This window comes from Mastigoproctus giganteus, chromosome 2, assembly GCF_048544385.1.
Source record: "Mastigoproctus giganteus isolate SK-2022 chromosome 2, ASM4854438v1, whole genome shotgun sequence".
Lineage (NCBI taxonomy): Eukaryota > Metazoa > Arthropoda > Arachnida > Uropygi > Thelyphonidae > Mastigoproctus > Mastigoproctus giganteus.
The window spans coordinates 80,823,341-80,836,971 of NC_143576.1; the positions used below are offsets into that span (position 1 = coordinate 80,823,341).

Below are 13,631 nucleotides of genomic sequence, written 5' to 3' on the forward strand. Positions count from 1 at the left end.
TTAAAATTGCTGTCATTTTTAAAATGTCAACTCAAGAGAAAGATTTGAGCAAGAAAACCAGGAATTTAAGAAGGAATGGACAGAGTTGTATGCATTTGTGGCAAATTCTGCAGGAGTTCCGTTGTGTTTAATATGTAGTGAAAAACTTTCAAACAATAAGAAAACAAACGTAGAAAGACATTTTTTGACTAAACATGATACATTTGCAAAAACATAGTTTTTGCAAATGTATAAAAATAATGCATCAAGAGGCACTTCGCTCGCAAATGTTTCCAAAAGGGATAACAGCAGTGATGAATTTGGTCATAAAGAAAGTCAATAAAATAATGGCAAGACCACTATATCATCGACAATTCCGTTAACTTCTTGATGAAGTCGATTGTCATTATACTGACCTTATGCATAACATAAGGTCAGTATAATGCCTTTCTAGAGGTGCAGTGTTGACACCATTTGCTACTTGTCTTGATGAAGTAAAATTATTTTTAAGATAGAAGAATATGAATGCTGAATACAAAGAGCTATAAGGCACTGATTGGTTACAAAAATTCTATTTTGTGGCAGATGTGACTTCACATTTAAATGTGTGAAATAAGAAATTACAAGGAAAAGGTAACACAGCAATTATGCTTTTGGAAGAAGTACTTTCATTTGAACACATTGTGTTTTCGAAGGAGACATAGGAAGTGGCAAATTTATTACATTTTCCAACGTTAAAAAAATATCAAAGAGGTACTAAAAATAATCCCAATCCTATTAATTTGCCTTTTTCAATTGTCAAAATGCATACCGAATTTGAGGATTTTAGGAAGGAAAAGGCAACATTATCATTTTTAATCAAATCTCTTGGAAGTGAGATTTAAAGTTAAATTTTTCGGTTAAATTTAACTCCATCGGTTAAATTTTCTCCATTCCTTGAAATTGATGAAGCACAATTTGAAATGGAGTTAGAGGACTTAAAAACCAAGGATGTGTGGAGTGCAAGATTAAAATGCCTTAACACTGAAATCGGGGATTTGGAGAGGCAAAAGGCTGCCCTTTCAATTCTATACAAATGGATGGGGATAGATGAGTTGAAAAAGCAAGACTAAATTGTGTTCGATGCATGGAGTAGCTTACTGGATGCGTATATAAATTTGAAAATGCAGTATTTGTGTTTGGTTCGTATTTCTGCAAGCAAATATTTTTGAACATGAACTATATTAAAAATAAATCAAGAAACCATCTGAACAGAGAGTGTCTCTCAGCATGTTTAAAGATGAAAATTGTGACATACTCGCCAGATGTTGCGAAACTTGCTCAAGAAGTTAAGCAGCAAAAGTCAGCAATTCTTACCTAATTGGATGTTTGTTTTTTCAGTATTAATAAATAATATTTCAAAATATGTATTTTTTTAAATAAAACACCTTCCCACTCTATTCTATTTCTTAATCAACCTCTCCCCCCCCCCCCCCCCACACACACACACTCCCAGCTTGAGCTGAGGTGCAGATGTTTGGATTTTTTTTTTTTTTTTTAATTAGATCAAAAAATGGCTCTTCACTCAGAAAAGGTTACTGACCCCTTTCCTATATGAACAGCTCCTCAGAACCTTTACGTCACTTGACCTACCCCTGAATTGGCTATGAGACTTGACTTGCAGCCAGGACTAAGCTGAATAGATATAGTAAGCTGCATGACACATAGGGTATGCTTGTCTATTTAATTAATTTACCCTGCTATTTATTACTTGCTTCTATTATTAAGAATGTGTTACTTAAATGGTTTGAGTTTTGTTTATAATTTATTTCAGTTTCATTACATACCCCCTGGTATGAGTGAGAATGATAGATGCTTGTAAAAAAAAATATTAAAAGAAATTTAAAAAAAGTATAAAATTTATAATGATATATAGGCCTACCCGTACCCAAAGTGGGGCTAGTTTATTCTAAACACCCTGCGGTACTCCCTAAGCATGTTCATGCCCTCCTTACTTTTTTTTTTATATATAATAATATATTATGTTTTCAAAAAGCATAAAAGATTTAAAAATAAGAGAATTGTAGAAAGTTTAAAAAGTATGAAAGATGAATAGAACAAATTGCATGTTTCTTTCATCTCCAGACAAGACTGATGGCAAGGGAAGCCCCTGGGCCCTTCTGGACCACCTCTGCTGATGCCATACTGTTTACTTTTCTTAGCTGATATAACAGTAACTAGTGGGTGGTGGTGTTCCACAGGCCACTAGGCTAAGAGGCCAGACGAACAACAGATCAGCACAACCCAACACTAATCTTACACAAACACTCACTAACTCACACTATCTAGCCTTTACAGAGTCATGTATCGATCACAGAGTTACTATGTGGAGTTGGAGAAAACCCCCCCCCCCTGTGCCGCCTGACATGAAACACTATAAGCTATGTCCTTTCTGTACACATTATACTACCCATATTCAAATTTTGTATCCCTTATATCTGGATGAAATCATGTCTCCAGTATCCTCACAGTCTGCATTTGAAGACTTAATGAGTACTTTAAATTCATCAAATTTTATTTACTATGCTACTACCATTAGTGTACATGCAGTTAAACATGCACCTGTTCCTCTTAGTTACCCTAGCATAGCTCATATATTAATTTGTTCCATGATGACCCACAGCAGGTCTTGAAATCCTCCAATACCTTGCTTTTCAGGCTGCTGCATGTTCCAATACAAGAATCACTTTCACCTCTGGATGTAACTCTAGTTAATCTATTAGCTGTGTATCTCCCAAAGCTATCACTTCTCTGACTCACCTAAAATTGTTGCACCTCCGTAGCCAGATGGGCAGGAGCAGCGGTGCGTAGCACACGCTTCTTGATTAGACTGGGGTTCGAGCCCGTGAGTCACCAAATATGGAGGATGTGGAAAGGTCAGGGAATTGACCACCGCATATCTCGAGAGCAATATGGCCTTAGTTGCTAATGCTCCTAAAAACCAAATAACAACAACAACCTAAAATTGCCTTGGTAACACAACAAATATTTTGCACCCATCCTATTTAAATGTATCCCATCCCTGTAAAAACAGTCTTTTGTTAACAAGTCTGAGCCATTCTGAGAAAAATTTTACTCCACGAGCCTTGCACAGTTTCTCCAGTGCCGAATTGATTGACAAGGCTCTCAACATTTATTTATTTATATATACACATTTCTCACACACAGGGCGCACAGACCCCAAATAAAGATGAGAATGCTAGGAGTTACAAAACAGTAAAAAATTAATAAAAACTAGAATTAAAATACAGTGAAACTTCCCTTTAACGGACAGCCAGGGGGAATGAAAATCTGTCCGTTAACAAGAAGTCTGAGGGAGAAAAAAAAAAGAAAGAAAAATCGTTAAACGTTTAATGTAAAATTAAATTAAAATATATACAGATTTTGCACAATATTTTTGTAAATAATATACATACAATTGTGCTATGCATATTATGACTTTATCTTAAGAAAAATACATACAGTAATCACTTATTTTCTTCTGCACCTTCTTCCGGCTGATAATTTTGTTTTCAACATTTGTTTGGAGTGAAGAAACCATCGAAAGTCCTTCAGTATCTTCTTCAGCGGCGAAAAACATTTTTAAACGATTGATTTGTATGAGCGCTTCTTCTATTTTCATCGGTGGTTCATCGTTAATATGTTCTTCGACAGAATGACCTTCCATTTCTTCATCCTCATGAGGAACTTCTTGAAAAATATCGATGATAATGTCCTTGATATCTAGAGCACCATCTTCTGTAGTGAGGTTAGAGTCTATATCTTTGTAGCCAGGGTCACTTGTAACTGAAGTATCGTACATTATCAATAGATGTTGAAGTTCTTGTTCTTCTTGGTGCTCCACATTGCTGTTCACAACTTCAATTTTTGCGTTTGAGAAGCCAGACTTTACAAAACAGTTCACGACAGTTTGTTTTCTAATTGCGTTTACTGAAGAGGAAATCCATCGAATCGCATCTAGGATTCTGAGTTTATTTGCAAGGTCACTCGCACATGTTACATCGTTCATGTTTGCAATGAGATGTCTTAAAACACGTTTTCTGTAGTGAAGTTTAAAATTTTTTATTATCCCTTGATCCAAGGGCTGACACTCTTCAGATGTGTTTGGTGGCAGACAAACGATTTGAATGTTGGACAATTCAATGTGCAGGTGAGATGCAGCATTATCCACGAAAAGAATATTTTTTCTGTTTTGACGAATCATGTTTTGGTTAAAGTGACTTATCCATTCGCTCATGATATCTTGTGTCATCCATGCTTTTTTATTAGACTTCCAGTCAATATTCAAAAGATTCAACTTTATGCCCTTGAAACAACAAGGATTTTGTGGTTTTCCTATAACAAGAGGTTGTTTAAAGTCTCCCAGCATATTTGTACACAATAGTACAGTAAAGTGTTCCTTAGAAATTTTTCCGCCCTGGCACTTTTCGTTTTTTAGACTCATTGTTTTTTCAGAAGAGTTTTAAAAAACAACCCTGTTTCGTCACAGTTGTAAATATCCTTAGCTTCAAAATCACGACATAAATCTTCCAATTTGACGGTCCACTCTGTTACAACCCCAGTATCAACAGATCCATCTTCACCACTTACGGTATTCCAAGAAATTTTATGCCGAGTTTTGAACTTGTCTAGCCATCCCACAGAAGCTTCGAACTCATTTACTCCCATAGATTTCGCAACCTCCAAAGCCTTTTCCCTAACAATAGGCCCATTAATGGGAATTTTTTTAGCACGTGAGCGACAAAACCACTCATACGTAACATTGTCAATTTGAAGTCCAACAGTTTTCAGGAATGATTTTTGAACCTGATCATTTACGTGTTGCCAAAATTGTTTGAGCAGTTAATTTTTTTTCTTTAGGATGTCGCTTACCTGCGTCTTCCCGATTTTGAATTTTGCAGCGAGATTGCGAACACTATTGTTTTTGCCAATCATATGCATTAATGAGTTCGACTTTATCTTTTAAAGTAAAATGTTTAAGAGAAGACATTGTGCCCTTCACACGACACTGAACAAAACTGAAACTCAAAAGACAAACGGCCGACAAAATTCATCATGTAAAACTTCTGAATTCATCAGAAGTTTTACATGTGCCTTAAAATTCTTGAAAAAGGGTTTAGAACCGCGACGTAAACCTTGATAAAATTCAGAGAATCGGAAATAGAAAATAAACACACGATTGAGGCAATACATGGAAGAAACGTTCCTAGAAAAAGGGCCGTGAGCTCGCCCGCTGTCCGTTATGGGGAGATCAAATTAAGTGCTAATCTAAACGAAACAGTGCAGATTGCCTGTCCGCGTCTGTTACAGAGAATGTCCGCTAGACAGAAGCTGCAAACACGTTAAAACCAATGGAGGTGAGTTGGGGAATTTGAAAATGTCCGTTGTAGAGAGATGTCCGTTAACGAGAGGTGTTTGTTAGGAGAAGTTTCACTGTATATACAAAATTTACATTAAGAAAACAGAGTAAAGAGCAAATTCTTATAGATAGATGGATTAAGAGTAAAATTATTGTAATTATTCAATACCTGAAGGAAATGAAATAGAGGAGTGCGAAGTAAGTGATGAGTACGAGGAACAGGCAGTGAAAAATTAATTTTATAACAAGAATTAAAACTGGGTATAGTGAAAGGTATTTGTTCAAGAATAGATGGAGAATCGATAACAGAGTTTGATAATGTAGACAAAAAGAGACCAGTGGAGTTGTTTACTAGAGTGAAGAGGAATGATTCTTAAGCGACCACAAAGAGCTCCATAATTTCGATGGTGAAAGGCAATGTGATTTCGATAGCATAATAATTTGATGAATTTAATTTGAATTCTCTCAAGTCTGTGAGAAAGACATTCCTGTTGTGGGGATCAGATAATATCACAATAATCAAAAATGGGAGGTATAAGCTGCTTGTAGAGAAGAATTATAACTTTGTCACTCTTGAAAACAGGAAGAACGCTTGATTAATCCAAGAAGTTCAGAAGGCTGAGATATTACATGATCGAAGAGGGATGAAGGTCAGATCGGCGCCTCCGTAGCCAGGTGGGAAGGAGCAACAGTGCGTAGCACACGCTTCTTGATTAGACCGGGGTTCGAGCTCCGTCACCACCAAATATGGAGGATGCAGAAAGGTCAGGGAATGACCACCGCATATCCCGGAGCAATATGGCCTTAGTTGCTAATGCTCCTAAAAACCAAACAACAAACAAACAAGGTCAGATCGAAATGGAACACCTAAATCCTTGAACATATCAGTACTTGCAATTAAAGAGTTTCCAATATAATAATCAGTAAGGATGGAGGGTCTAACTACACAATTCAAGTAAAAGAAACATAATTTACATTTTAACAGGTTTAGAAACAAGTTATTTTTATTGAACCAGAGTGAGAGAAAATCAAGACAGGACTTATGCAATCCCTCCTATCATGTCTGGGCCAATTACAGGCACTTTCAGATTTAATTTTAACTTGACTTTTTCCCAACATTGCCCTGTACTTAAGTCCCAGATCTCCTACTCTTAATATCATTAGTGCCAACGTGTACAACAATAGCACCTTTCGCACCCTTAAAAGTTATCTGCTCTACAACATCATGCCCTTTTGCCCCTGGAAGACATACCATGATCGTTTACACCTGTCCTCTTTGTTTAATGTATTTCCCATTTCTCTGACAGTGGAGTCACCGACTAACTACCTCCTGTGGGGGGCCAGCACATTCTGCCTTGACGATTGATGCTGTGTTGCTTGATGCACAAGCATGGGCTCTGATGTTTAGTTGGCCATTTCAGGGCTTGAAGGAGTTTTTCTGTTTTAATTCTCTCAAGGGCATCCTCCCTGTTCTTCAAGCATTTCATGAATGCCTATCAGAACACTGAGTTCATGCCTGATTTATGCCTAATTTGCATTACATTAACTCATTAAACCATCAAAAGTTAAACTATAGGATTACCAAATACCACAATTTTTTCCATGTCACTTGGTTTTCAAACTTTGACATGTATGTAGGACAAAAATGACGGTGGTATTTGGTAATCCTATCGGATAGTAAAGAAAACTCTTTTCATAGTTTTAAGTTAGCAAAAAACATGTGTACCACTCTTATTATTTATATAATTTATTTCTCTTTGTTCTTTGAAATTTCTTATGCTGTGTGTTTCTTTCTAATATAATTCCCTTCTTTTAATATATCTTCTAATATATTTCCTTTTCCTTAATTTCTAACTTTTCATTCACACTTTTACATTCCACCGTTGTAGTAAAAAAGCAATTTTCAGAAAAATTTACAGTGGATACAAAGAGTCAAATTATGAAATACTAGTACCCATCAGTAGTTCATATCCTCTCAACCACCTTTAAGAATATTTAGCATTGGAATTACATAATTTTAGTAATGAACAGTGTTTGTACACTTCAGCTAATTTAAAAAAAAAAAAAAAAAAAAAGAGATAAACATTTATTTGCACATAGTGTCTGTTAGCTGCTAAAAAAACAGTAAATTGAAACAGGAACAGAAAAATGTTGCTTCATTAGTTAAAGAAAATTGACATGCAAGTTGTTTGGGAGGATATGATTTTATTCCTACAATTTTAAAAATTGGCTGAATATTTTTAAAAAGTAGCATCTTGAAGGAGTTTATTTATGCAATGGTAATGCACACACATCACTTCTACTACCAAGGTAGTTTTAATGCATGGTTTTAATTATATCTCATATTTTGAATACCTTCACAATGAGTTTCCATGGTATTGCACTACCTCAAATAAGTAATGCTTCACCTATGGAGAAGACCTATGGTCTTCTCCATAGGTGAAACACATGAGATATAATTAAAACCATGCATTAAAACTACCTTGGTAGTAGAAATGATGTGTATGCATTACCCATGCATAAATAAACTCCTTCATACTCTTAGGTATTTAGCCAAGAAATATCTCTTAGAAGTAGCATCTTGTTGAACACTGTGCATTAGATAAAAGGTAATAGGCCAACTTGTTTTACAGTGGGGTATCCAGGCTTTTCATTCTACAGGGTGATCCAAAAATCTTGTCACTCTCCCTCATCATATGGATATAATGTCATGGATAATAGAAAATGGAAGAAGAAAGCAGACTGCAGTTTATTTTACTTTTTACTGGTTACAGGTCTACTTTTTACTGGTTACAGGGTCCAGGGTCAGATGGCCAGCATGAATGCCATTTTCATGACTTGCAATGATCCTGTGCCATGTCTTGTGAAATATTTTGCAGAGCACATCCTCGTTGATTTTGCTAAAGATGACCCTTACAGCTTCCATTAACTGCTGTTGTCTGGTATTTTTCCTTGGATATGCAGTCTTTAAATTATGCCCTATGGTGCATTGGCACAGGAAGAAAGATCAGGACTTCTTGGAGCCCACTGAATAGGCACTTGCAGATATGCTGACCTCTGTCTATCTATCTATCCCCAAATAAATCATACAAGTATTCCCTGATACTGATTGCAGGGACTCCATCCTGTTGGAACCAATAATCTGCTAGAAGATTTGGTTGGAGCTCTGGAACAAACCTGGCTTAACATGGCTAGATATGAACATTGATTGACAATACCATCAAATAAATAGGGACCTATCAAGTGGTTAAAAATAAATAAATAAATTTTCTGCTTATACTCCGGGACGACCAAACGGTCAGAGGAGTTCACAAGATAGAATACAAGAAACAGCACCGTATTCAGTAGTCACGGGCTTGAACCCCGGTCACTCAAGGCACGTGTACTTATGTACCCGCGCGCCTGACCACTAGGCTACGGCAGCCTTACTGGACATTGCAACCCAGATTATCACATTCAGTGGATTATGCTTCAACTCGTCATAAAATATAGATTCTTTTTTACACCAAAAATAAACATTTCTGTTATGGGCACTTTAATAGATTGCATGCTCATCAAATAAGAGCACCTTACTACACTGCAGGAGCATTTCAAAAACTTAATTATCTTTGCATATGCTTAGTGTCTTTTTTGAATGTCATTATTGCTTAGTCTGTTGATGAATGAAGGCTTAAAGAATTTCAATTTGAGATTGGTTTTCACATGTGTTAGCATTGTGGTTTTGCAGCTCCCAAGTTTGGACAATCACCCACAATGACAACTTGGGTGATTGGAGCACAGATGGCTCTGCTGTTGCACTCCATTCCCACCAGATTGTTGGTCATCCAGTCCTTTTTATCCAAAATTGATCCTGTAATGAACAGGTTATGTTGCCATCACAGTATTGTATTTTCAGCAGGAACTTCTATACTAAACCCTGCAATAAAATCCCTTTGCGCATTCTTCATAGTTTTTCTTGTTTAGGAATGTTCATGAGCACATACACTTATGACAAGCTGTTTTTCTGCTATAAGAAGCTGTTTTTCTGCTATAAGAACTTGCCAGCCATATGAAATGAAAGAGAATATATGAGAAAAGATCTAAATATATGGCTTCATTGAAAATGGAGGGGGGGGATGACAAAGCTTTCAGACCACCCTGTGCTTCATGTACTATAATAACAGTTATTAATTTCTTAATGCGTTAACATGGGATTATATGTAATAGATTTTAATGATGAATAATGTATAATATAACAATCATATGAAGGAACTGTGTTATTTTCTGTCTTTGATATGTTTTCTTTCAGTGCAATCGTTTGCTGCGGTGGTGTCCGCAACCAGAATGCAATAGCGCCATTAAAGTGCAGTATGTTGATTCCCAGCCTGTGGTTTGTAGCTGTGGCTATACATTTTGGTATTTTTTTCCCTTACAAATTTTAAAAGGAATATACTATTTTGTACATATTAATTAAATGAAACTGTTTTATGATTGTAAATAACAAAATTTTGAAATATTTGTTATTTTAATACTTATTTGAATTTTCTGGATTTAAAACCATTGTATAAAGTACTGTATTTACAATCTGTAATTCTGTTTTCTTCCTCTGCATTTGTCAAATTCAGTATTTATGAAGATATGTATTTGAACCACATTTTCTGTTTATTTTTATTCATTTAATTTGTTGATGCCAGGAATGCCATATTTCTTTGATTTTCCTTATAAATTCCTCCTGTAGCATAGGCATATTGGAGATATGTTCATCTATAAACAGTATTACATTTATGCGATTGGTGATAAGTTTTTGGTATATTTTGCCAGATATTGAAGTTTAGTATTTTTTTGTCAAATTATGTGGTTATAAATAGATACCCCTCCTATTATACAATAAATAGGTTATGAGAAATTGCTGCATAAAGTGAATTGACTTTTATGTGGGTAAAATAAGGATCTGTCCCAAAATGAAAAATAAGTATCTAAAATTTTAGAAAGAAATGCATTTCTTTTATTTTTATTTCATTTAATACATTATTACTGTAATTAATTTAATTAGATGATGGATCAACTAATACCAATACAGGCCCTAGGACAGTGGACTGACAATTTTCAGCTCTGCTGAAGAAATGTTCAAGAGAGCTGACAGGCAACATTTTTTTTTTTTTTTTCTTTCCCTGTAAAGTCCTTTATAACAAACCAAAGAATTCTGAATCTCTAGAAACTTTAGTGCTTTCTCTCTCTCTCTCTCTCTCTCTCTCTCTCTCTCTCTCTCTCTCTCTGTTAGGATCATTCTCATTAATGATGCTAATGGCATTGTCAGTGGGCTTAAAAAATTCAGCCATTTGCTTTGTCAAAAGATGTTTAAGAGGTTCAGAAACAGAGTTATCATCTTCTTCATTTAAGTCTTTCTCAAATTCTAGAAGGTCCTCATTGATGAGCTCCCCGTGTGTGTGTGTGTGTGTGTGTGTGTGTGTGTGTGTGTGTGTGTGTGTGTGTGTGTGTGTGAGATCAGAGCAAACGCATCAACATTGGCTTCATCTACATGTTCAAATTCAGCTCACCTTGCATGGCAATGATGTCATGTGCTGAATTGGAAAGAGTTCAACTTCAGGATCAAAGTCACATGACTCAGCAAAATCAGGCCAAATCTGTTTTGAACTCCCTGCATGCAAGACTGTGAAACATCTGCTCATGCATCTCCAACATTGTCAGTCACTTTCTTGATGTTATAGTTCTTCCAAAAATCTTCCACAGAAAGTTGATCTTTGCCATCAATATCCTTAACCATCTGAGTAAATATCTTCTGGAAATAATAACTTGAAAGTTTCAATGACACTCTTAAATCCATGGATGTCATATTTGGTGGCAGGAACATAACGTTAATGTTTTCATCAACATCAGTGATGCTTGGTCGGGTGGGTCTAAGTGCATTATTTAGGAGAAAACGAAATCCACTTCCAGAATGACCCCATTTCGTCCACATTGAACACTTGCTGTGGCAAATAACCATGGTCTTCAATTACCGCTCAGAGTTGTGATGGAAAATTACCTGCAGCAACTGGATCAGCTGCTGCAGCCTCGCCTGTTAGCTTAGGGTTATGGAATCCATGTTGTCCTTTAAAATGTTCAAATCACCCAACACTTTTGCGACAAAGATTTGCACTTTTGGATCAGGCTCAATAGCATTCAGGTCCTCAAACAAATTTTTCACTTTAGCCTGGATAATACTTGTGAATATAGGAATAGCATGTTGAAGTTGATGTTCAATCCATTGAACTGACAGCCTATCTAATTTCTCCATAAGCAACAACCTTATCTCTGTGATCTTAAAAGCTATCATTCTCATCACACTTCTAAAACTGTAATTTTCTCAGCTTGATTCTTATTGTTCTTAATGTTATTTAGGAGATTCCTGTGGCTCTGACCATGTCAATGGTCCATTTGTTATATTCATACCTCTTAACCAATTACAAATTTCATTTGTTTTTTGTCGCTGCAGCACTTCGTTCACTTTTCGTGTTTTTAAGTTTTTCTATGGGGGTCACGGGATTATAAGTTACACTACAATATAATACATTTTACAAATTTAAGAAGAAAAAGTACGTTGTGGTGCTTCTGATTTTGCAGCTGCAGAGAGATTTAGCATATACAACAGTGTGCTTACAGCATGACACAGTAGTTGAGTCATAGACCTGCATGCACTCTGATTGATATGTAGAAGTGGGCACACAGTGATTGAGACAAGTTTTATTATGTTATTTTGATTTTTTTATTTCGATCTTTTTTGAAATCGTGGTATAGTGAAACCAGTTAAAGTGAGATCGTGTATAATGAGGGATACCTGTAGTATATAACCTCATAAATAGGCTTATATTATATTATAAATAGTATTATTACACAGGACTTTTCTGGAAGTTAAGTGAAACATTACACAAATAAGGGCTTATATATAACATTTATTTTCTTGTTGCATAACACTGCACACTTTCATTAATATTTGGTGACTAAATCAGAATGGCTGCCCTAGTTTAAACTGTACAAATGAAGAAATGCATACAGTTATCTGATTTCTGCATCCCAGAAGAACTAAGCCAACAGAAACTGCACTTTGTGTAGTCCAACAGTCATGTCGAAGAAACAAATTTTTGTGAACTAACTGCATCAAAAATGCAATTAGCTCAAACAAGGCTAAATGAACCAAGGAATGAATGACCATTAGCAAACACTACTGATCACAACATTAAATGCATTGAGCAGCTAAATGCTTGGTGACAACTGAGGATTTTAAGGAGGAGATGGTCATGTCAACACAAACTGTTTATGAATAGACTTTGGTTTTTAAAGGTATGTCCTCATGGATTCCAAAACAACTGACAGAATTTCTTAGAAACAAATGCATGGTATTTTTCCCCTAGCGCCAATGCCTACAACATTACATTGAAAAGAGTAACCAATTTCTGGAAAGAATTATCATGGGTGTTGAGACATGGGTGTACTACATGATCCCTGAAACAAAACAGTATCTTTGATTTGGAAACACATGGATCTCCTGTACTAAAAAGGTTCAACTATCCTGTCTGCCTGCAAAAATCATAGCAGTTACATTCTAGGATTGGCATAGTTTCTTATCCACTTCACAGTCCAGCCTCCACCTTCACCTTCCATTTATTTAAGTCTTTATAAAAACATCTTGCTGGGAAACAGTTCAGTGATGATAATGAAGTTAAGTGGTTTATGTAAACCTGATTTGATTAGGAACATTCCCTGAATTTTATGATAGGTATGAGAGCACATGTGACATGGGGGGGAAAAGTTTTTGTGTTATTTCATTGTTCTCCAATTAAACATCTTCTACAGTAGCATTTGTTACCTTACTTTTTGGTTAGTCCTCATGTATCATAATTATTATTGTAATTTATCTTGCTTGCTTTTATATTATACTTTATATTTTAATATAAAAACAGTTACAAATCAAAACTAGGAATGCAATGTAAAAAATATATTTTTTTATTATTTTTTTTCTTAGATTTTTCTTATTCCTGCTCATTATTATTATTAATATCATACGAGAGAGAGAGAGAGAGAGAGAGAGAGAGAGAGAGAGAGAGAGAGAGAGAGAGAGAGAGAGAGACAAAAGTAGAAGGGAATCGCCAAGAAAGAGAAGAATGATGATATCCAGCTCAGGACCCTGGATGTGCCAAGCCCATACTCACCAGATGTGAGCCCCTGGGGTTATTAAATGCAACATTTTTCAAATGTTGCATTAATGAACAGGAAT

At 35.7% G+C, this 13,631-nt stretch overlaps 1 protein-coding gene across 3 annotated transcripts in view; it reads left to right on the forward strand.

The window, feature by feature from the left end:
- Positions 1 to 13,631, forward strand: part of LOC150089360 (E3 ubiquitin-protein ligase arih1-like) — a 269,746-nt gene that overhangs the window by 132,548 nt on the left and 123,567 nt on the right. For all 3 annotated transcript variants that reach the window (XM_090368540.1, XM_090368542.1, XM_090368541.1), the window contains one exon: positions 9,666 to 9,772. In XM_090368540.1, coding sequence (XP_090224666.1) covers positions 9,666 to 9,772 — 107 coding nt within the window. The remainder of the gene's footprint in view (positions 1 to 9,665; positions 9,773 to 13,631) is intronic.